General features: G+C 45.3%; 1 protein-coding gene across 2 annotated transcripts in view; it reads right to left on the bottom strand.

The window, feature by feature from the left end:
- Nucleotides 1-15954: 15954 nt before the first annotated feature.
- TMEM132B (transmembrane protein 132B) overlaps nucleotides 15955-23009 on the bottom strand; it is a 228985-nt gene continuing 221930 nt past the window's right edge. For both annotated transcript variants that reach the window (XM_085593384.1, XM_031506201.3), the window contains one exon: nucleotides 15955-22241. In XM_085593384.1, coding sequence (XP_085449510.1) covers nucleotides 21087-22241 — 1155 coding nt within the window. In that variant the 3' untranslated portion in view covers nucleotides 15955-21086. The remainder of the gene's footprint in view (nucleotides 22242-23009) is intronic.

Raw genomic sequence — 23009 nt, 5'->3', positions numbered from 1 at the left:
CTCAGTGCCAGCTGCAGTGGAGGAGGCAAAGGGAGAGTGGAATAATCAGAGGAAAATGCTGGAATAGTATATATATCAGAGGAATAGTGCCCTGGCACTATTGGACACGAGAAGTTTGGTGAGTTCAAAGAAGAAAAAAGCTCCATTTATTCAAACATCTAGCATATGTAGAATTCCAGAGGTGACCATAGATTGGAGGATGGAATTATCACCACATTACAACCACGATGGTCTGAAGATCTAATCAATCATTTCTCTCCACCCACAGAGAAATCTGTAAACTATTCTATTTCTACATGAAATTCTGTGGGAATTCTGACTCTCAAACATGTAAACATTATTAGAATATAAAGAAGTTTTATGAGAACTTGAAAATCTTTCAAAAGAACTACAAAGGAAAGCTTTGCACTTTTACAAATCAGGGCAGCAGTGCCCCATCCCTGGCCTGTGCTCAGTGCAGGGACACAAATAGGGAAAGCAGAGAAAATGCTCAGAGGGAAAATGGGCTTAGAGGGAGGGAGAAATTTGGGCAGAACTGGAGCTGGGAGGGTGAGACGTGTAAATTGTGAGGGAGATGCAGAGGGAGAGGAGAGTTGTTCTTTATTTTGTTCTTTATTTCTGCTTGTGACACGAGCACAGGTGCCCAGTGACACTTTGGTTATTGAGATAAAACCCCCAGCTCGTTTCTAATCTGAAAAACGAGCCCCAAAAATGCATTTTTCCTGCTCTGCTGTGGGGATGGAGACAAGGCTGGCTGGTGGATAACGAGGACAATTGGCAGGACCGGGTCCCTGCAGGGCTGGGACAAACTGGGACAAACTGGGACAAACTGGGACAAACTGGGAGGCTCCTCCCTGGCAGGATTTGGGGCACTGGACATTCCTGGAGCCTTTTAAGCAGCGCTAACCCCGGGCTGTGCCCCGGCTCCGGCAGCCAGCGGATGGCACTGTTGCTGCAAGGAAACTTGGGGAAAAAAAGGAAAAAAGAAAAAAAAAAAGAAAAAAAAAAAAAAGCCATTTAGCACTCCAGAACTGTTTGGATGGAAGTTTTCCATTGAAAAGTTTTGCCGGAATGGAAACGTTTCACGGCACATGTCTGTTCCCCATGAATTTTTAATGGAGAAAAATGTAAATTAATCAGTTTGACTTTATAATTGCTGTATAGCTCGGTTTCCTTATTGTATTGAATTGCTTTATTAATTTATAGGGCTACACAATTCCATTATAATTCTTAATTTAATAGCTGTGCGTTTGGGGTTTTTTTCGGGTTTTTTTGGTTTGGTTTTTTGGGGGGAGGCTTTTTTTGTTTGGTTAGTTTTTTTGTTGGTTTGGTTTGGGGTTTTTTTCTTTTTTTGTTTTGGGGGTGTTTTTTGTTTTGTTTTGTTGTTGTTTTTTTTATTTTAGTTTGGTTTGGTTTGGTGGTTTTCTTGCTTTTTTCTTTTATTTTGGTTTTTTTGGTTGGTTGGTTGTTTTTTTTGGGTTTTATGTTTGTTTTTTTGGGGTTTTTTGTGGTTTTGTTTTGGTTTTTTATTTTGGGTTTTTTTTTTGTTTGTCTGTTTTGTTTCGTTTTTTGGGGTTTTTTTGGTTTTGTTTGGTTTTTTGGGGCTTTTTTTGTTTGGTTTTTTGGTGTTTTTTTTGTGGTTTTGTTTTGGTTTTTGGTTTTGGTTTTGATTTGTTTTGTTTCGGGTTTTTTTGGGTTTTATTTATTTTGTTTTGTTTGGGGGTTTTTTGGTTTTTTTTGGTTGGGTTTTTTTTTTTTTTGGTTCGGTTTTTATTTATTTTATCCTAGTGATTAAAATTTTCCAAAATCTCAAAAAAATAAAAAATAAAATGGAATGGAACCATTTTGCCGTGGCGTGCAGAAGGAGCTCTGGCTGTCCAGGAGCAGCAGCACAATTCCTGTGCTCTGGCTCCCCTGGGAGCCCCTTGGAGGAGGAGGAGGAGGAGCAGATCCTCCCCTGGTTGTGTCTGACACAACCAACACCCTTGGGTGCTGGTGTCAGCAGTGCAGCACAGCCAAACCCCTCTGGCAGCTCCCGAGCAGCCCTGCAGAGTCCCCTCTGCTCCCCAGACGAGGGAGAGGAATTCACGCTCTAATATTAATAACCGTGGGGGCCTTTAATAATTAACAAAGTGCTCACTGCAGCTGACTGTTCCTTTTCCTGACTCCAGCTCCAGGGGCTTTTGGCCCAGGCTCAGCTGAGGGAAGTGCCTCGAGCAGAGCCCCAGAGCTGAGAGAAATTGTTCTCCTTTGGCCCACACAGTACATTAAATAAAGCTTTGGGCTCCAGCGGTGGAGAAGCCAAAGCATCAGGTGCTGCAGAAGGAAAAAAGCATTTTTGTGTTGGAATCTGTGTTATTGATGATTCCCAGATTGTAAAAGTCTCTGTCTGTCAGCCCCGCTGCCAAAGCAGAAGCCATAATTGGTCTGTGCTGGTTTCCAGGTTGTTTATTCTGTTTATCTCTCACATGTTCTGCTGCCCTGCCCAGCTCTGTCCTGCAGGGCAGCGTGTGGGGCTCTGCCCTCAGTGGGATGTGACAAACATTAAATACCAGAAACTCCCTGGGCTGCATTTACAAGAACGTGCCAGTATCTGTCACCTACGTTGGACAGTGTGTCCCCAGCCTGAACCAACAGGAAAATGCCAACATCACAGTGAGACATGGAGGGCATGAAGAAGGAGAAAAAGGACAAGGCACACCCAATTTCCTCCAGCTTGTCCCCTTTGGACCCCTCATCTAGAACCCTAAAATTCTACTTTTGCACCCGTGCCACACTTAATTATTACTGATATCAACCACTCAGAGCTGGTAATTCATGCTGTAAGATTGAAAACTCTTTTCCATGGGCAGAGATCACAGCCAGTGTCTCTGGGGGCTCTGTCCAGGGGGTTCCTGACCCCTGCCAGGGTCCCAGGGCAGCCGGAGGGAAGCCCTGGACTCCCACACTTCTGTACCCCAGCCACTCCAAACCAGGGCTGCTGTAACATCAGAGCCTGCTGACAAATGACCTCACCTGCTCTCAGGTAAAATGCAATGTTCCTGCCAGGAGGTGACAGCTGTTCATCCCCTTGCCACTTTTCCCCGGTGTGGAGCTGAGTAGGAGGCTCCTGCTCGTATTTTCTGTCTGAAATAGAGTTGCTAGTGCAGCTTTAACGAGAAGTTTAGCATTTGGAAAACCTGCTATGATCTTTGCAAGGTGATTTACAAGCCTTGAATAAATGTTGTGAGTGTTGTGCTGCAGCACGGTGCTGTTCTGGCAGCACTCCTGCTCCCCCAGACACTGCTGCTGGCAGAGAGGCCAATTTAGCAGGCACAGCTTCAGTGCTCCTCCAGCCCTGCTTCCAAAGGGCTCTTATGCAACCAGAAGGGAAGGGAACCAGCAAATTCCAAATTGTGGTTACCTAGCAGCTAAAGCTGAGTGATGGAGCTGCCACGGGTTCTGCCTTCCTGCCTCTGGTTCTACAATCCTTTTTCCTTTTCTTGTTCCTTTTTCTACTCCTTTTTCATTTCCATTCCCCTTTCCTTTCCTTTCCTTTCCTTTCCTTTCCTTTCCTTTCCTTTCCTTTCCTTTCCTTTCCTTTCCTTTCCTTTCCTTTCCTTTCCTTTCCTTTCCTTTCCTTTCCTTTCCTTTCCTTTCCTTTCCTTTCCTTTCCTTTCCTTTCCTTTCCTTTCCTTTCCTTTCCTTTTTCCTTTCCCCTTTATCTTTTCTGCTTTCCTTTACCCATTTTCCTTTTCCCTTCCCCCTTTCCCCTTTCCCCTTCCCCTTTCCTTTTCCCTTTCATTTTCCTTTTCCCTTTCCTTTTCCCTTCTCCTTTCCTTTCCCTTTCCCCTTTCCTTTTCCCTTTCCTTTTTCCTTTCCCTTTTCCCTTTTCCCTTTCCTTTTCCCTTTCCTTTTTCCTTTCCCCTTTCCCTTTTCCCTTTCCTTTTCCCTTTCCCCTTTCCCTTTTCCCTTTCATTTTCCCTTTCATTTTCCCTTTCCCCTTTTCCCTTCCCTTTCCAAAACCAGCCCAACAGAACCAAACCCATTGTTTGGGTGCTCCCCATCCACACTCGGAGTAGCTCGGGCACTGCCAGCACCATGCCCAGAATGAGCCAGGAGGGGCCAGGATGCTGCTGGATTTTGTCACATCGTGGATGTTTTCAATAATTCCATCTCTCAAAATTACAATACCAATCTTGCCTGATCCTCGGTGCCTCTCACTGTGGGGCTTGGCCATCGCTGTGCTCTTTTCCAGCTGCCTGGCAGCAATTAATGAACCCCTCAGGGCATTCCCTGATTTTCAAATTGTTTTCTTACCACTTAAATAGGAGGAGTTGTGAGGTGGGAACAGAGCAGGGACAGGAGTGAGAAATTCTCCTCAATTACTCCTGAGGAATGAGGGGTTGTAGGTGGGATCTTCACCTGGATGCAGGGAGGAACTGGAATTTCCCTTTGCAAGCACAGAATTTTCAGTCAAAAGCTGAAATCAGGTATTTAATCCTTATTATTTAGATTTTAATTGTATTTTATAGCTAAATATCTCTGTTTCTTGGCCACTGCCTGCAGGGTTGTTCAGGTCAGGCTGTGCCTCCCACGAGGATCCCTGCTCAGAACCAGAGCCTGGGAAATAAATTGTATTTGCCAAATGTCCTGGAAAGATTTGGGCTGGGAGAGCTCCAGCCATGGAGGAGAGCAAGAAAAAAAAAAGCAAATAAACCCCAGTTCTCAAAGGCATGATTGCAGTATTTCAGAATTAACATATACTTCACTTTGGTGGTTCAGTTTTTCAGTGAGAAAACAGCGTTTTCTGCAAGAATGTTGCTTGAAACTGAAATTTCCATTGGAAATCTGGCTCTGATGGAAAAATCTCTGATGGATCTGTGTTTGTTTTTTTAAACAAGAACTGAAATTCTTACCAGTTTCAACAACACCGAGTGCTGCTGGCTGGCTCAATCTATAAATATAAATAAGAAGTACAATTGTAACCTCTATTCTGTTCTGTGGAAATATAAAAACCATTGGAATGGATGAAAATTAAGATTCTGGGAAGGGTGAAGCTTTGAGGATGATCTGCTGATTCCAAGAGGACATTAAAAAATTTTTGCACTCGTACAGAAAGCCAAAAGAAAAGTTTTTTCAGGTGTTTTTTATTGAAAGAACCCCAGCAAGCTCTAGTTAGGAGACATGAGTACTCATAGGAAACATCAAAATAAAGACAGGATTGCTCCACACATATTTTGAACATTTTGGTAAAGATAATTTTGTGGTTTCTCCAAGCCTGTTCACCCATCTGTGATCTCTTCAAATGCCATTAATTGAAAATTCTGCACCAGCAGTGAGAAAGAAAAAAAAAATAAAATAGAATGAAAAACAATAATTTGTTTTAAGAAGCAAAAGTCGTTTGTCAAGGTGATCCAGCAGAAGAAATCCGACCCTGCAGGGTTTTCCTGAGGGTGCCAGGCTCACCTTGCACAGCCCCACTGCAGCTCCCAGCACCTCTGAGTCCCAAAGGAATATTCCACTGGAGTATTTCCCTGCAGGAACTCCAGCAGAACCCTGCTTTCTCTCTCTGAGCGTGGGGAGCAAAGCTCAAGTCCCCGCTTTCATCTCCACCTTCATTTTTACCTCAGGTTTCAGTTTTATGTCGTGCTCACAGCCCCAGGAAAGGGAAATTCAGGTGAGATTTGTTCCATGGTTTGTACCAGAAATTCCAGCCCAGACTCAGCCAGTTTTCCCCTCAAACTCATCAAAACCAGCCTTTTGTTCCTGAAAATGCTTTTTTTTGTAAGGAAATGCTCCACCAGCTTCACTCTGGGTACTGTGGCATTAACTGTAAATAATAATTATGAGGAGAGGATTTAAAAAACCTTCACAGGTTCTGATTAGGACAAAGACCTAGATTAAACTTGCCTGAAACACTGGAAAACAGTACTTAAATCCTCAGAGATGCTTTGTTATGTCTGTCTCCTGGCCATGAAGACCTTAGAAAAGAAGGAGATTAGCAGAAAACACAAACCAGAGGGGGGAAATTGCTCTTTAGGAGAAATTTGAAATTATTACACCAAATTTACCCTTGGTGAGAGCAGAGCTTTCTTTAACTTTGAGATGTGGGGCACGAGATGTTTTGCCTCAATTTTCATCCCCAGTTTTTCAAAACCCACAAGAAGGTGCAGGTCACCAGCATGGAAAGTCAGGAGACTCCAGAGGAAAAACAGCCAGCAGACATTTTTAAGATAATCAGAGAAGAATAATCCATGAACAAGTCCCATTAAAATGCTTAGGAGGGGGAGAGTTCATTTTTTAAACTGATCTCTTCTCCTTGCAGAATCTTGCTCCCACCTTATCAATATTTTAGGAAAGAAAGAGAAACCTTGTGCAGCTGCAGAAGCAATTTGGAGGGATTAAAAATTTATCCTGTTTTGAGCAAAGCTTTCAGCAGGTGCTGGAATCACTTAATCACAGGTGGGTGACCTGCACTGCTCCCCTTTGCCACGGCTGGGGCTGGAGTGGAGATCCTGGGAATTCTCCTGCCAGAATTCCAGCCACAGTGGGGCACACTCTTTGCCTAGAAAAGCACAAAAAAATCAAGTCCAGGATAGAAAAATGACATTTTTCCTGCTGGTTTCTTTCACTTGGTGATGGAATAGAGTCAAGGAGGTTAGATCAGGCTTTGAATTTGGCTCAATAATTAATTAACATCAGGCTGAAACTCAGAATTTGGGTTCTGCAGGAAATTTGGACAATTACACATTGATTTTCACTCTATAGTAGAAAAAGCCACGTGGATTAAAAATTTCCAAAATATCCCCCTCACCAAGAATTTTATTGACGTGAAGAAAAAGGAAAATAAGAAACCTCCAGCTGACACAGAAATCAACCCAAAACTTTAATCCCTGAAAGCCTTTAAAACATTTTATTTTTTTTCCTTTTGCTAAGGGAAACCTAATTAAAACATTTCCTTCCCAGTGTTTTTCAGTGACATTTCGCTGTGGTTGTGATGGTCAATGGAACATTTTCCAGGTGTGGAGAGCCGGGGAGATTTTTCCTCAATTTCCTTGTTCTGTGTGGCACTGGGGCAGTTGGTGGCACATCCCTGAGAGCTGCCCAAGGACAGAGCTGTGGGATTTCCCTGCTCTGAAGAGAACAAGGGGGACGTGGCAGAGCTGGGGCTGTGCAGGGTGACCCCATTGCTGTGTTTGCAGAGCTGCTCCTCATCCCCACCCACCAGAAATAATTGCTTTTGGCAACACCACTCATTAGAGGCAGCAAAGAATAATCAGATTTTCTGCCTGGCTGTGGTAAGAGCTGCTGTGTCACAGAGCTGGGAGGGGTTAGGGCAGGGCAGGGAGCAGACTGGAGGGGGAATCACAGAATAATCACAGAATAATCACAGAATGATCACAGAATGATGAGGTTAGAAGAGAACTCTGAGATCATCAAGTCCAACCCATGCCCTGACACCTCAATAGACTGTAGCACCAAGTGCCATGTCCAGAACACACAGAATGTGTTTAAACACACCCAGAGATGTGATTCCACCACCTCCCTGGGAAGACAATTCCAGTACTGTGGCAGGCACATTCTTCTCCCTCTCAGGATTTTTCATAGAGGACCACAGAGAGAAGAAAGAGAAAACAATTTCTATTTCTGCTCCTTGTTTTCCCATGTGGAATGTGTGTGGAGAATTGTTTCCTGGGGTGATGCTTGGTTGGATTCTGGTGAGGATTGTTTGAGCCTGGTGGCCAATCCAACCCACCTGGGGCTGGACTCAGAGAGGGTCAGGAGTTGGGAGTGAGTCAGATATGGGAGTTAGAAAAGCAGGTTTGTAGTTTTAGTATCTCCTTTAAATAGTGTATTAATGTATTACAGTATAGTTATAATACAGAAATCATTCAGCCTTCAGAGCTGGAGTCAGACATCAGCATTTCTGCCCACCAGCTTCACCTGCATTTACAATACAGTACTTTACAATTAATGCAGGCAAAGATTTTGCTGGGGCATGGAAAAGTGCAAACTGGAATTTCCTGGTGGGAAAACAGCCTGGAAAGTGTTTGTAATCCTGGTGGTCATGGGGTTGGAGCCCTCTGTGAGCCCAGGCTGGGCTTTGCAGCACCTGGAGGAGCCTTTTGCTGGGAGGGGTGTCTCAGGTGGAGAAGGGCCAGCGTGGGGCAGGGGGGACAGAACTTTTGGGGTGTCAGGAGAGCCAGGGACAGCCCTGGGGTGTCTCCATGCCCACAGGAGAGCCAGGGACAGCCCTGGGGTGTCAGGAGAGCCAAGAACAGCCCTGGGATGTCTCCATGCCCACAGGAGAGCCAGGGACAGCCCTGGGGTGTCTCCATACCCACAGGAAAGTTTCCATCCTCAGGTGGGCAAACTGTGTCCCGTGGTGCCCATCAGCTTTGGTTCTGTCCCAGTACAAAGCTGGGATTTGTTGGAAAACAATTCCCAGCTTGGTCAGGGCTCCAGGGGAAAGAAATCCCCCACTAAACCCCTGTCTGGGAGGAAAAATGAAATCCCCTCCCTAAACCCCTGTCTGGGAGGAAAAATGTTCTCCTGGCCATGGGGAGTGCTCTGGTGTTCCACTCATCCAAACTGCAAAGGGATCCAGCCCGCAGGGAAACAGCCCAGTGAAAAAATACAAAATATGTCCTTTTCAGTCAGAAGATTCCAGTTTTGGACCTCAGTGCTGGGCAGGTTTCTGCAGCATTTGTCACAGGTAACACTGGAAATCTATTCCTGGCTGAGCTGTAAATAATTGCTGCCAGAATGCCATCGTGGTGCTGATGAATATTTCGCCAACAGAAGAGAAACAGCATGTTGATTCTTGAACCACAGAAAGCTATAATTGTCATTTAAAATCTGGCACGTTGTTTAAAATACCGAATTCTTTATCTTTCAGAATCTTTATAATTATACATCTAAACCATCACTCTGAATACATTTGCAAGTGTTGTTCCATTTTTAAGATCTTACTCAATTTAAATATCAAGGCCCGAGAGAAAAATGAAATTAAAAATTCCTACCTGCACAGAAAGCAAAGACCATTCTGTTCCAAGGCTATTCACTCCTGTTATACTTACAAAAAAAAAAAAAAATAAAAAAGAGGAGTTATAAAATTATAACACTTATTTGAAATGTCTTTTCCTCACACAATAGCAAATGTTCCTGCTCCTCCTCTCCCTATAAAACCACTATATCAAATACCTTTTTTCATGAAATTATAGAAGTGCTGGGAAAAGAAAAAAAAAAAACCATAGAATATTAAAACTTCTCAGCTTCAGAGATGCCAAACTGTTATCAAGGCCTGTGAGGGGGTATCAGTTTTCAGGAATATTGAAAGGAGAGGGGGAAACCCCCAAGCTTTGACATGAGCAAGATGACAGCAGCCCCTGGCTCTCGTTCACACCCCAGAATTTCAGCAGTGAGAAAATCAGAATTTCAGTGACTTGTGTGCAGAGGGCTCTGACACGGACCAGACTCTGATCTTTGGCCTGGCTGTTATGATGTGCACTAATGTGCTGGAAGAGTTTTGATAAAAATAATAATCCCCCTCCCAAGAGCAGGGAGCGTGTGAGACAGGTAAATCAGAGCCTGAATGAGCTCTGCACCCCTGCGATGGCTGATGTGAGCAGAGCTCCTGGAAATCCAGAGCTGTGAACGTCTGGAGCATCTCTCTGGTGCTGATCTCGGCAGGGAACCTTCTGCCAGGAGGGAAAAAAGGAACCAGGCATTGCTCTGCTCCAAAAAGTCTTGTGGCTTCATGCTTTAAAATGGGATTACAGGCGTGGAAGATGCTGGCAGAGCTTGAGGGTTCATAAAGGAATTTCCGTGTGATTTCCACCAGTGGCAGCTGGCAGCCAAAAAGACTGGCAGATGTTCTTTCAGGTCTTTTTCCTGAGCTGATTTCTGAGCCCATGGGTTATCTATAACCCAGGGTTTAAATGGGAACAGGCAAAATGCGTTGGGTACCTCTTGTCGCTGTGAATAATTGAGATTCTGGTGCATATTTGCATCTTAAATCAAAAATTCCTGGTTTTGAAAAAGCAGCAACGCTTTAGTGTCGCTGAGTTAATTAATAATAACATGCAGGCTCTGTATTCAGAGACTCTTGAGCAAGGAAAATCATGGAATTCTGTTCCCTGAAGTTTTCTCTTGCTGCCTGTGTGCTGTGCTCTGGCAAACCCCCGGGATGTGCTTGGGAATACTCCAAGGAACACCCCAAGGAACACCCCAAGGAACACCCCAAGGAACACCCCAAGGAACACCCCAAGTGCTGTCTCTGTGCTCCTGGTACCGCCCTGGTACATTTTTGGCCAGCTGGAGGAAGAGAAAACAAACCAGCACCACACTTTGCCGCAGGAGGAATTCTTTGCAAGCACCGGTGCACATGAGTGTTTATGGGAAGGAATGAAATAATGAAATAAATAATGAAATAATGAAATAATGAAATAAATAATGAAATAATGAAATAATGAAATAGTTCCTGTGAAGGAACCGAGCTGAGGGAGTCCTGCAGTGACATCCCTGATTGCTGGGGAGAGGAGATGTAATGATTTTGGACAGCAGATGTCAAGGTTAAGAAAGTTATTTGTTCCATTGCTTTCTGGCACAGACTAGAAGTATTTTATTGTCAAACAGAATTAGTTTTGGATCAAGAAGAGTGATTACTTGGGTTCGCTGTGCTTGAGATTAAACTTGATGATTTCATGTCCATTATTGATTTAGGTTTTACATTCAGAGGAGTAGCAGTTTATATTTTACTTAAGGGGATTTGATCACAGTAGATGGGATCTTCAATGGTTTCTGCAAAGCAATTAGTAAAGTTGCTGGGCCTTTTACAGTAACTGCAGAAGAAAAGTGAAAGGGGGGTTAGCTCAACAAAAAAAAAAGTGCAAAAAGAAGATGGCAAAAATGCTGCTGAGGTTTTGCAGGGTGCAGGGGACGTGGTGACACCTCGGAATGAGGTGCAGGGAAGCAGGAGCCACCCAGGATCAGCCAGGGGCAGCTCCAGTCCAGGGGATGCAGGACTGACAAAGGGCTGCCAAAGCCCCAGGGCACTTTATCTCCTCTAATTTATCCTGAAATTGCACCCAAGGAGAGAGGGACATCCAAGGGACATCCCAGGGTCAAAGGGGAGCCAGATGTGGGTGGGATCTGTGGGAGGCAGATGTGGGAAATAATACCTGTCCCTAAAAACTGTGGGAACCCCGGGCACTGGGAATATTCCTCTGTCTGCTCTGGGGTGTCCTGACCCCCAGGGCAGCTCTGCCTTTGACCCTCATCCATGGAGAAAACTTCCAAAGCCTCAAGGTAAACCAGAAACCACAGAAGTGTGAAATAGATTCTGCAGAAAGTAGTGGAGTATGTCACATGGGTGAGAAATCTAGGTTTTAGGATTTTTAGGATATTATAGACGGGTTCAGGATGGAGGATACAGGGTGTTGTCTTGAGCTCTGTTCTTCTTTCTTCTTCCTCTTTCTTCTTGGGTTTAGGTGCTATCTTGTAATTGGGCAGAAAAATCCACATTGTGGGTCATTTATTGGGTTAGAAAGGGAAATAATTTAGGTGTCACTTCTTAATTGGGTAGCTTAGTTTTTGATTAGACTTAAAAACCTTGCAGCATGAGGTTGTGGCCATTTTTGTGCTGTTTTTCCTGCTCAGAGTCTGGTGCAGATGGCGTGCTGAAGTTTTGATAAGAATAAAAAGAAGCCTCAGCCTGCCCCAAAACGCCTCAGCCTGCCCCAAAACGCCTCAGCCTGCCCCAAAACCCCCTCAGCCTGCCCCAAAAACCCCCTCAGCCTGCCCCAAAAACCCCTCAGCCTGCCTCAAAACCCCCTTAGCCTGCCCCAAAAACCCCTTTAGAGAGATGTCTCCACTCCAGCAGGGAGATAAAAATGAGGAGGAAGCAGAATCATGGCTTTGAAACTGATCATTCACTGAGATGGGTGTTAAAAAGCTGCTGCCAAGAGCATCTTTTTGTTTTGTTTTTATTATTTTTTGCTAATATGGGAGTTTGTTTATCATCTGAGTTTCTCTGCCCAGTGAACTGGTTCATATTTAATGGCTCACTAAGCTCTGCCTGCCATGGAAATGGCAGAGCATGTGTTTTCTAATTCAGGTGTATGGACAAGTGCCCTTTTTGTGCTGGAATTAGAACAAAGCTCGTGTGGCAAAGGGCTGGGAGCGAGTTCTGCTCAGGGTGGGGACAAAGGGGGTGGCAGGTGCCTGTCCCTGTGCTCCGAGCTGCTCCTCTTGCTGATCCAAACCTGCCAGTGTGCCCATGCTACGTGTTGTTACCTGTCACAAAAAGAATTTCCAAAAATGATAGCAGGAATCCTTTTTTTTTTTCCCTTCCCTTTAAATCCATGAAAATTGCCAATCTTTTAATTGCACAAACACCTAAAAGCTACAGAACTGCAAATATGAGGCATTTAAATGTGAATCACAGCAGCTTCCCTGGCACAGCCTGGCCTCTGGCTTGAATTGCTGAGTGTGAGGGATGTGTTTGGTCCTGGGGAGAAGGGAATTCTCTCAGGGGATAGGGGGAATTCTCTCATGGGATATGGGGAATTCTCTCAGGGGATAGGAGGAATTCTCTCAGGGGATATGGGGAATTCTCTCAGGGGATAGGGGGAATTCTCTCATGGGATATGGGGAATTCTCTCAGGGGATAGGGGGAATTCTCTCAGGAGACATGGGGAATTCTCTCAGGGGATAGGGGGAATTCTCTCAGGGGATAGGGGGAATTCTCTCATGGGATAGGGGGAATTCTCTCAGGGGATATGGGGAATTCTCTCATGGGATATGGGGAATTCTCTCAGGGGATAGGGGGAATTCTCTCAGGGGATAGGGGGAATTCTCTCAGGGGATATGGGGAATTCTCTCAGGGGATAGGGGGAATTCTCTCAGGGGATATGGGGGAATTCTCTCAGGGGATAGGGGGAATTCTCTCAGGGGATATGGGGAATCCAGCAGGATAAATTATTCTCAGGTTTGCTGTTTTCCTCTGAAGCCTGACTGTTGTGCTGTTTTTGTGTCACACACAGGGACCTTCAGGACACTGAAATAACACCATGGCAGGGTGTGTGTGTGCCCTGGGTTTTGTTTTCTGTGCCACCCTCATGTGGGGCACTCAGTGGCATCACTCTTTGTCAAAATTATCGAGGACTTTCCCTTTTAAAACCCTGCTGATTAAAAAAAAAAAAAATTCCTACAGATAATTCCATGGTATAAACGGTGTGTTCTGCTCTGCCTACCACAGGTTTAAACTGGAGGATTAAAAATATCCATTCTACGTTTCCACTAAATCCTAAGCTCCTTATTTGGTTTTTCTACCATCAGATCCCATTGTTTTTTAAGCAGACTAACCCAAGATTATCAGAAGGAACGAGACAAGCCTTCATCTATGTTGGTTTAGAAACCCTGATGCTGATACATATGTTTTTTGGAAGCAAGCTTCAGAACAGGCCTCAAAACATCACCCACTTTGCTTTAATTTCTTAAGCCAGCTGCCTCTCTCAATAAGCTCAGTTTTATTCTTTAACCAAAGTTCTGCAGAAACTGGGAAGGGCGAGGAACACAAAGTTGTGCTGGGAGGAGAGCACAGAGAGGGGCAGAAATGCTGATTTTTCACCCGGGCTGCATTTCCTGAGCCCAGCATCTCCCCAGCCCCTCGACCCTGCAGGGTCCCAGGCTGGGCTGGTGCCACACCAGGGATCCTCCAGCCCCTGCTCCTGTCCAGCCCAGCTCCCAACAAGGCCAGGGGGACTTTCAGCTCAGACAGCCTCCAGGATTTGACCTGTTTAATTTGTGACAAATTCCACTCTGCAGACCTCCTGCCTGCCAGATCCTCAGGGCTCCCTTTTTTGGAAAAAAAAAAAACCAAAAACAAACCCAGTTGTATTTGTTGGGCTGTTTCTCAGATGAATGCAGGGAATTATTTCCAGTTACACAGGTATTGGTAGTTAAAATGTACCCTGGTCAGGTGTTTGGGGAGGTTCATGTGTGTGTGCATGGATAAAACAGAAATAAAGAATGCTTTTCTGTAAAAAATCTTTGATTTTTCTGTAGATTTTTGATCTCTGGCTGTCACTAAAGGCAGATGCTGCCAAGGGAATGGGTATCCAGTAAAGGACAAACAGGGAGAACGAGCACTGCAGGACACAAAAAGTGTCATTTATAAAAACATTTCTTACTTCAGTGTTTAGAACACCAAGTTGAGTGGAATCTGCGCCTGAAGCACGCCAAAGCATTGGCTCTCTGAGGCACTTCCTAAATCACATTTTTCAATCCATTTGTCCAATTGACTTCCCACAAAGGCACATCTCGATGCATTAGAAATTACAGGAGTGCTGGTTAAATCGTTCAGGTGATGTTAAATTACTGCTCCCATGGGTGCCAAGGCAGCCCTTGGCTTTGGGACAGCCGGATCCCAGGGGTGAAAGCAGCAAAAGGATGGAGGAGGCACCTCCGGGGCTCCTTCCCAGTGCCTGGGAGAGGCTCAGTCCCCGAGCTAGCAGGGGGCTCTGGGCTTATGGCTCTGCCAGAATTTCCAGCACCTGGAGCAAAAAACTGAGGCTCAAATTCCCTTTTTTAGCATTAGCAAAACACCTTCCTGCAGCTCTCGTGATGAGGTCGGTGGCCACTTAAGAATTTTGAGGCTCTTGGAGAGTCTAATGGGAACTTTAGAGAATTCAGAGGGCTGAATCCAATACTGACCTGTGGTGATTCCCACTGGAGAGCTCAAGGGCCAGGTTTGGTTTGTTCATTTTCCTTTAAAACGTGTTCTTTGCAGGGTTCTGCTCATGTGGGAGGTTCACTCTTGGTGCAGGGCAGGAGGACGGGGCTGGAGCAAACCCTTGGCTGTGTGTGGGAACTCAAAATGTCCCTCAGGCATTTTTGGAGGTTCCGGGCCCGGGTCAGAAGCATTTGAGACCCTGGCAGGCAGCTGGAAACAGCTGGGATTTTGGGTTTGAGCCATGGAATGAGTTACCAACCTTGCAGAAAGAACAAGAAGTCACAAAAGTTTAGATATTAGAGTAGAAGTAGTCACAAAGTAGAGGGAATAATTTTTGAGTGCTGTACAGGGGGGTTTTTGGGGGTCAGAGGTTTTAAGATGGATTTGGGATTTGGGCCTGCCCTGTCCTTCCTCTTTCTCCTTCCTCACCTCCATGTTCTTGGTGATGTTGGCACTCACAGATTGGTTTAGAGTAGAAAAACACATTTAATAATAGGCAATAGGCACTGGGGGAAAAAAATATAAATATGTAACACAATGTACCATATAAAAGATAGAAAAGCACCATTTAATATAGGTAATAGGCATTGGGAAAAACTGTAACCATGTCACACGTAATGTCCCATATCAAAGACAGCAGCAGCCCTGGGTGGGAGAGAAGAAGCAGTCGGGGTCGGAGAGGATGTCAGGGTGTGTGTGTGCCTCTGCCTGAGCTCTGAGCAAACCACAGCAGCCCCAGGAGAAAATCTTTTAGGTAACTTGCAATAAACTGCCTTGAGACCAACAACAGAGACTGCTGAGCCTTTCTTGGGAAGCTCGGGCTGGAGGAGAGACTTTTCCAGCACACGGAGCCACCCCTGACCCAGGGTGGTCTTTGGCAGCTGTGAAAAGCAGGGATTTGTGCTGCTCTGAGGAAGGAAACACACCAAAAATCCACACTGCTGGTTCCTGTTCACCTGGCAGGGGCACATCACCTCAGCCCAGCCAGCAGCTCACCCTGACCAGCATTAACACCAAATGTTTTTAAAAAAAGAAACAACCACATGAACATTATTTTTATTTCTCCAGCATAATCTGTTTCTTTCAGTCTTTCATTTGCTTCTCTTCTGAAGACTCAAGTCTTTATTTCAGACATCTGCCTATAGAAAATAAGTACTTTTTTGAAGGGCACATTAAAAGATGAAAACTGAAGGTTGAATAACTTAATCAGCATACAAATTACACAGATATAAAAGTTCTGTTTCATTGTCTTAACTTACAGTTTATTTTGTACAGAATTCATTATGTTATACATCTAAGACTTATTATATTGTATAAATATCTGGGCTGTGATGTATATACATATCCAGTGTTATAATTCAGCAGTTAATGTATGCATTTCACAATACACTCTCGTGTATTTCAATGTAGTGCACATGATTTCTAGTCCATAAAAGAGCACATCTGCTAGGAAAAATCAGCATTTCATTCGTGGGGCTCTGCCCCCACCTTGCAATAAAAGGTTTTCTCCATTTGAGAATGGACTCTCTGCACTTGTATGGCTGTAAGGTCTTCTTGTACATTCCCCAAGGTGAGTGAAGGACCAGCAGCTCCAAACATGAACGTGGGGGTGTTGTAGAGTGGGGCGGGGTCCCTGCGGGGTGGGGAAGGGGCACAGAGTGGTCCCTAAGGGTGGGAAGAGCCCCAAGAGTGGGACAAGGTCCCTAAGGGGTCCCTAAGGGTGGGGAATGGGCACAGGGAGCCCCAAGAGTGGGACAAGGTCCCTAAGGGATCCCTAAGGGTGGGGAATGGGCACAGGGAGCCCCAAGAGTGGGACAAGGTCCCTAAGGGATCCCTAAGGGTGGGGAATGGGCACAGGGAGCCCCAAGAGTGGGACAAGGTCCCTCTGGGGTGGGGAAGGGGCACAGGGAGCCCCAGCTGGGCACCGTGGAGTGAATGAAACAGAAGGTTCTGCCCATGGGAACTTGCAGCTCTCCTTTCCCTGTCCTGTGCACACCCGGGCTCTGTCCCTGCTGTCCTCCTGTCCCTGCTGTCCTCCTGTCCCCTCCTGTCCCCTCTGTCCCTCCTGTCCCTGCTGTCCTCCTGTCCCTCCTGTCCGTCCTGTCCCCTCCTGTCCCTGCTGTCCCTGCTGTCCCTCCTGTCCCTCCTGTCCTCCTGTCCCTCCTGCCCCCTCCTGTCCCTGCTGTCCTCCTGTCCTCCTGTCCCTCCTGTCCCCTCTGTCCCCTCTGTCCCCCTGTCCCTCTGTCCCTCCTGTCCCTCCTGTCCTCCTGTCCCTGCTGTCCTCCTGTCCCTCCTGTCCCCTCTGTCCCCCTGTCCCTCTGTCCCCTCCTGTCCCTCCTGTCCCCCTGTCCCCTCTGTCCCCCTGTCCCTCTGTCCCTCCTGTCTCTCCTGTCCTCCTGTCCCTGCTGTCCTCCTGTCCCTCCTGTCCCCTCTGTCCCCCTGTCCCTCTGTCCCCTCCTGTCCCTCCTGTCCTCCTGTCCCCTCCTGTCCCTCCTGTCCCCTCTGTCCCTCTGTCCCCCTGTCCCCTCTGTCCCCCTGTCCCTCTGTCCCCTCCTGTCCCTCCTGTCCTCCTGTCCCCTCCTGTCCCTCCTGTCCCCTCTGTCCCTCTGTCCCCCTGTCCCCTCTGTCCCTCTGTCCCCCTGTCCCCTCTGTCCCCTCTGTCCCTCCTGTCCCCCTGTCCCCTCTGTCCCTCTGTCCCTCCTGTCCCCTCTGTCCCCCTGTCCCTCTGTCCCCTCCTGTCCCTCCCGTCCCTCCTGTCCTCCTGTCCCTCCTGTCCCTGCTGTCCTCCTGTCCCCCTGTCCCTCTGTCCCCCTGTCCCCTCTGTCCCTGCTGTCCCAGGTGCCCTGGCAGGCTGGGGCTGGCACCAGCTGGGTTTGTGTGCCATGAGTGCCACGGCCCCCCTGCCCACAGCAGCAGCCAGGGACGGGTCTGTGGGGATGCAAGCACAGGTATCGCTTCCCCAGGCTCCTGCTGAAGCAGAATTCGAATTAATCTGACAGTGCAGCTCCTATTTTTCAGCCAATTCTACTTTCCTGCATACACACTTACATACATACATACACTTTGTGCCTTTTGATCACTCGGCTACCATTGCTTTGTTCTCTCAAAAGCAGAGACTCTCTTATCAATGTGTAAATGCTGCAGTTAACAGCAAAGTGGAATATTATACATTCCATGAATAAAATATTGTATTTAACAGCGTCACTTAAAAATATTTAGGTGAATAGAAAAATTGGGGGGAGGAGGAGTTTAAAATAATTGAAAATTGAATTTGCTTAAATTTATAGAGCATGTCGTAATTTTGAAATTAAAATTTGAGATAATAAAAGGAACTGATCAACTCAGAACTCATATTTTGCATCAGATATATTCATGTTGAATATATTTTCCTTTCATCTTATGAGAAGTAGCATAAAGGCTCAAATCCAAAATAACTCCACTTTATTGGTGTTATCCCAGTTTTACTGAAAATAGGGAATTCTATCGTCCCACTTCTTTTCTTTTTTATTGTATTGCTTTTTTCCATGGTTGTATTGCCATTTTCCATGTAAGAGCTTTCATGTAATGACATGTGATGGAAAAAAAAAAAGAAAATTTATGAAAGTGCAGATCTTTCTCTTTCCCCCCAGTGCAAGATTTGGGGATTGGGTCTTTGTGAGGACAGCTGTGCCCAGTTGCAGTGTTTAACTGGTTCCCAGTAGCAGCTGTGCTCCTTCCTGATGGGAATTGTCTCCATGAGGAGATAGAACCCAAAGCAGGAGTGAAGGAAAGGTTTCCATGAGGAAATGGAACTCAGGACGTGCAGGAAAGGTTTCCATGAGGAGATGGAACCCCAAGCAGGGCTGGAAGGAAAGGTTTCCATGAGGAGATGGAGCTCAGGACATGCAGGAAAGGTTTCCATGAGGAGATGGAACCCCAAGCAGGGCTGGAAGGAAAGGTTTCCATGAGGAGATGGAGCTCAGGACATGCAGGAAAGGTTTCCATGAGGAGATGGAACCCCAAGCAGGAGTGGAAGGAAAGGTTTCCATGAAGAGATGGAGCTCAGGACGTGCAGGAAAGGTTTCCATGAGGAGATGGAACCCCAAGCAGGAGTGGAAGGAAAGGTTTCCATGAGGAGATGGAGCTCAGGACGTGCAGGAAAGGTTTCCATGAGGAGATGGAACCCAAAGCAGGGCTGGAAGGAAAGGTTTCCATGAGGAAACAGCTCCGTGCTCTCCCCGAGGCCACGGCCCCCTGGCACACTGAGGGGTTTGCACTCTGCCACAGTTGGGCTCTTTGCCCTCTGCACCTGCCAGCAGCAGCTTGGCTCCTCTGATTTCAAGACAAAATCAATTTGTGGTCAGTTTATAGTATATTGTGCAAACAATAGTAAATAGGGGTTATTTGTTCTGCTCTCTGGTTGGGCCAAATACGGAATAATGCATTGGAAAGGGAAGTTAAATTCTAAAAAGGGTTTTTTATGTTGTTAGTGATAAGGATCATTGTAGGAATTCATATTTCCTTATTTCCTGGATCACTGAAAGGGGAGAGAACATTTGTTAAACAACCCAAGACTTCATCTGATGAGCAAGTGCTGCATCCCTTATGAAACAGAAGCATATCTGTGCTCTATTATTTCCTCTCCTCCAAATTAGATTATAACAGATGCCATTCCCTCCCTGTGCAGTTCAGTGCCAGCAAAAGCAAGTCTCTAATCACTTATACAAACCTGGTGTCCTCATTTCTAGTCTCAATGTTCAAATTCCTGTATTTTGCAGCAGTGACATTAAATATGTTCCCAGTTGTGGATCAAGACCCAAACACAATATTTCACACAATTTTCTGTTTTTTTAAAATATCACTGCTGAACTATAAATTCAAATCTTGCTTTGATCTACCTAAAAATGGGAACTCCAGTATGTAAGGCAGTTGTAATTTGGCTCATGTGGTCATTGTACAGGATCCAGCACAAAAACATGTGCTTTAATTGGGGGGTTTAAGTATTCTGTAGATTCAGGTTTTTCCTAACTGTAATTTCCCACTTATCTCAGTCATCCTTCAGTAAAAAAAAAAATAGATGTGATGCATATGAAATGGCAGCTTTGAACTTCCAGCTTGTTTTCCTTGATAAAATCGGATAGTCTCTTGTGTGGCTGCAGTCCCAATGTGTCTTTTCTTCCCTTTTTAATGAAACAATGGTGCAAAGTTTTTCTCTTTAATGGCTTCGTGCCCAGGGATGTTTTAGACAAGGTCTGGGGCTGTTGAGCATGAACCTCTCTGGCCTGCTGAACTCTACCACCATTAGAACAGAGTAACAGTGACTCCAAGCTTTGCTTATTTCCCAGGAAATTTTCCTTCCTACTTTATGAATTTCAATCCTGCGTTTGACTTTCTCACTCAGATAATAACATGTATTTTCAGCCATGCTACTGTTTCAGCAAAGCATTTCCCTTTCAAGTATGTGCTGGGTTTTTTTTTTTTTTTTTACAGGTTATCTTTTCACATTAGCAATGACAAAAGTGAACCCAGGGCTACTCCTTGATTTTTATTTTCCAGGGTTTATTATTATATTTACAGTTCCCTGTAAGAAGACACAACCCTTTCCCAGTAAGAGTTCTAATTCCTTTCTATGTTTCAAAAACTAACGACCCATATGGAAAGGAGGAAGATAATCAGTGATGAAGGAGGTATCTCTGGGGGCTGAAGCAGATGAATAAAAAAACTCAAATCATTATAAATATTACTGTACTACACTTTGGTACAACCCAAAAAAAAAAAAAAACAAACCCCTTCAAAGAAAATATTTAATGTTCCCTAAGTCAAATAAAATTCACAAACAATATAAGAAGAAATTAACCACATGGGGTTTTTTATATCTGTAAAAAATAATAAGACTACTTGGCTGCATTGCACATAGGCAATAAAATGAGATTCATTCCAATCCCTTTTTCCGTGAGCCTCCTCTCAGGCTGTAAGCAAGAAATGTCCACTGTGCTTTACAAAGGACGACGACTAGAAAAGATCAATGCAAACAAACATCCCTTTCTTTTCTGATTTACCGTTTCTCATGGGAGATGACAAACAAATGAAGTCTCCTCTGAGTCTGAGCGCAGTTGGATTAGCATTTTGCTAGTACCAGGCAGTACACAGAAACAGCCATCGTGTGTGACACCTCCAACACCTACAGGGAGCTGTTTTAGGGGCACATCCTGGTTTGTGGTGAAACAGGGTTCACCCAGCCAGCCTCTTGGACCTGCTCTCTGATATCAGGTTCTCATCTCAGTACCTCCAGGCTTGGGCTGTCTTGTTCCTATTGCTGACTGGACTGACTGCTCCACCATCCATAAACAGAAGGCATAAAGGTGATTACAAACATAAGAAAGTAGTTTTACATATTGTCTTGCAGTCTTTCCATATAGTCCCTAAGTTCCTTGGAATCGCCAAGATTCATATCTTGGCATACCCATTTAATATTATCATCACTGTCAAATAGAATTGAGTTGGTGTAGGGGCCTCCATCCTCCGGCAGTATTGTTGTATATGAAGTGAACTTTACTCGCTTCTGCTTTGGCCCAGAAGGATTTATAGGTTCACTTTTAACTTCTTTTTCACAAAGGTACTCAGAAGACCTGAGGATATGATTATGAAGAGTCTTCTGAGAGCTCCCATTAAGGAGAAAGTTGCTTTCTTCAAACTGCATCCCTCTGTCAATCATGGTAGTGCACTCCTCTGATGGGAGCGAAATGTCCACTGGGTTTTCCAGGAGCTCCACCTCATTTCCAAGCCAGACCCAGTCATGGGAATGGGGAATGTTGCCTTGCTCGCTCACAGCAAACCTTTTGTGCCTGTACTTCCAAGCAAATGCCACGCAGTTAATCAAAAAGACCAAGATTGCTAAGCAGAAAACGCAGAGCAGCGCGTACATGCCAATCTCCAGGTCTGTCAATCCTCTGGAAGTCAATGAGAGATCACTGGGATTGTTTTCTCCTGGTATTTCTACTTGGGTGGGGAAACCTGTGAAGGCAGTGGGGTTATTTTGAAGCTGGCCATCCTCCAGGGACTCCTGATCAATGGGATAGATGAAAGTTGTGCTTTTGTTCGCATTGTCCTCGGGACCGGCCACGTCCTCGTGGTTTTTGGACCAGTCTTGTGCTGTCCTCTCCTGTTCTGCAGCTTTCTCTATAGCATTGCTGGCATGGCTTTTAAAATCCTTCTCCACGTCGTCGATGTCGTTGGTGCTCCCTTTTTGGTCCGAATCTTTCTGACCAAACTTCACTTTGACGTTTCCTTTCCCCACGGCCAGAACGCTCTTGCGCTTGGTCTTCTGGCAGGGCTCACTGATCACCATCTCAATTTTGATCAGAGGCCCCTGCCCGTCCCCTTCTGCCACCACCACGGGCCAGAGGGACTGGAGGCTCTGGTGTGAGGACACCACCATCTCATCCAGGGAGGTGATGGACATGGAGAAGTCCTTGGAGTCGTAGATGTCTAAGGGCGTCACCGACCCGTCGCTGAACAAAACCCAAGCGCTCACCACAGCCTCCTGGTGGGGAGAGCATGGGGGGAGGGAAAATAGGTGTGAGAGAGACAGCACAAATCAGAAACTCCGTTGTTAAAGCCTGAAAAAAAATTAGAGTTTAATTTCTGGGCTTGTTTTTGGTTTGTTTGTTTAAAGAAAATGGAAATGTCTACTCTGCTTCTCATTTTCTTGCAGGCTTGTGTTGTCTAGACCACTGAGGCATTTACCTCACCTTCAGGAACTATCAAAGGAAATTTAATAAAAGTGCTGGAAAAAAACAATTGACGATTCTTTTTTCTCAGTCTGAAGTGAGAAGCCTCTTTTGAATGCCAGAGCCTTATGATGAAAATAATCATATTTCCAACACCACGGTCAATTAGGCTTGCAAAGGACCCATAATGGGGAATTTCTCTAATGCTGCAGTTCCAGTGCCTCATGTAATACAATGAGCAGGGCTGGAATGTGTCGGGCCAGCGAGCCCATCCAGCCTGTGGATGGAACAAACTGAGAGGAAAACACATCTCAGTGCAGCACTTTATATTTTCTGTCATGCTTTCAAATATGCAGGACTTGCAATATGCAAAAAGGATTGTGGTCTTTTCCTGGGAACCATAGAAACACTCATAAAAAACACCATTTTTATGTTTTGACCAAACCAATTTGTCTTCTTACTGGAAATTGCTAGTGCAAAAAAATATAGTCACACTTTCTGCACTGATGTAGAACCTCAGCTCTATGATATTTATTAAAAAACCACGTATGGAATTTGTTCTGTGGTCTCATTAAAAGCTA

Source organism: Lonchura striata, chromosome 15, assembly GCF_050655825.1.
Source record: "Lonchura striata isolate lonStrDom1 chromosome 15, ASM5065582v1, whole genome shotgun sequence".
NCBI classification, from domain to species: Eukaryota; Metazoa; Chordata; class Aves; order Passeriformes; family Estrildidae; genus Lonchura; species Lonchura striata.
This window is presented reverse-complemented; position numbering and strand designations above follow the sequence as displayed.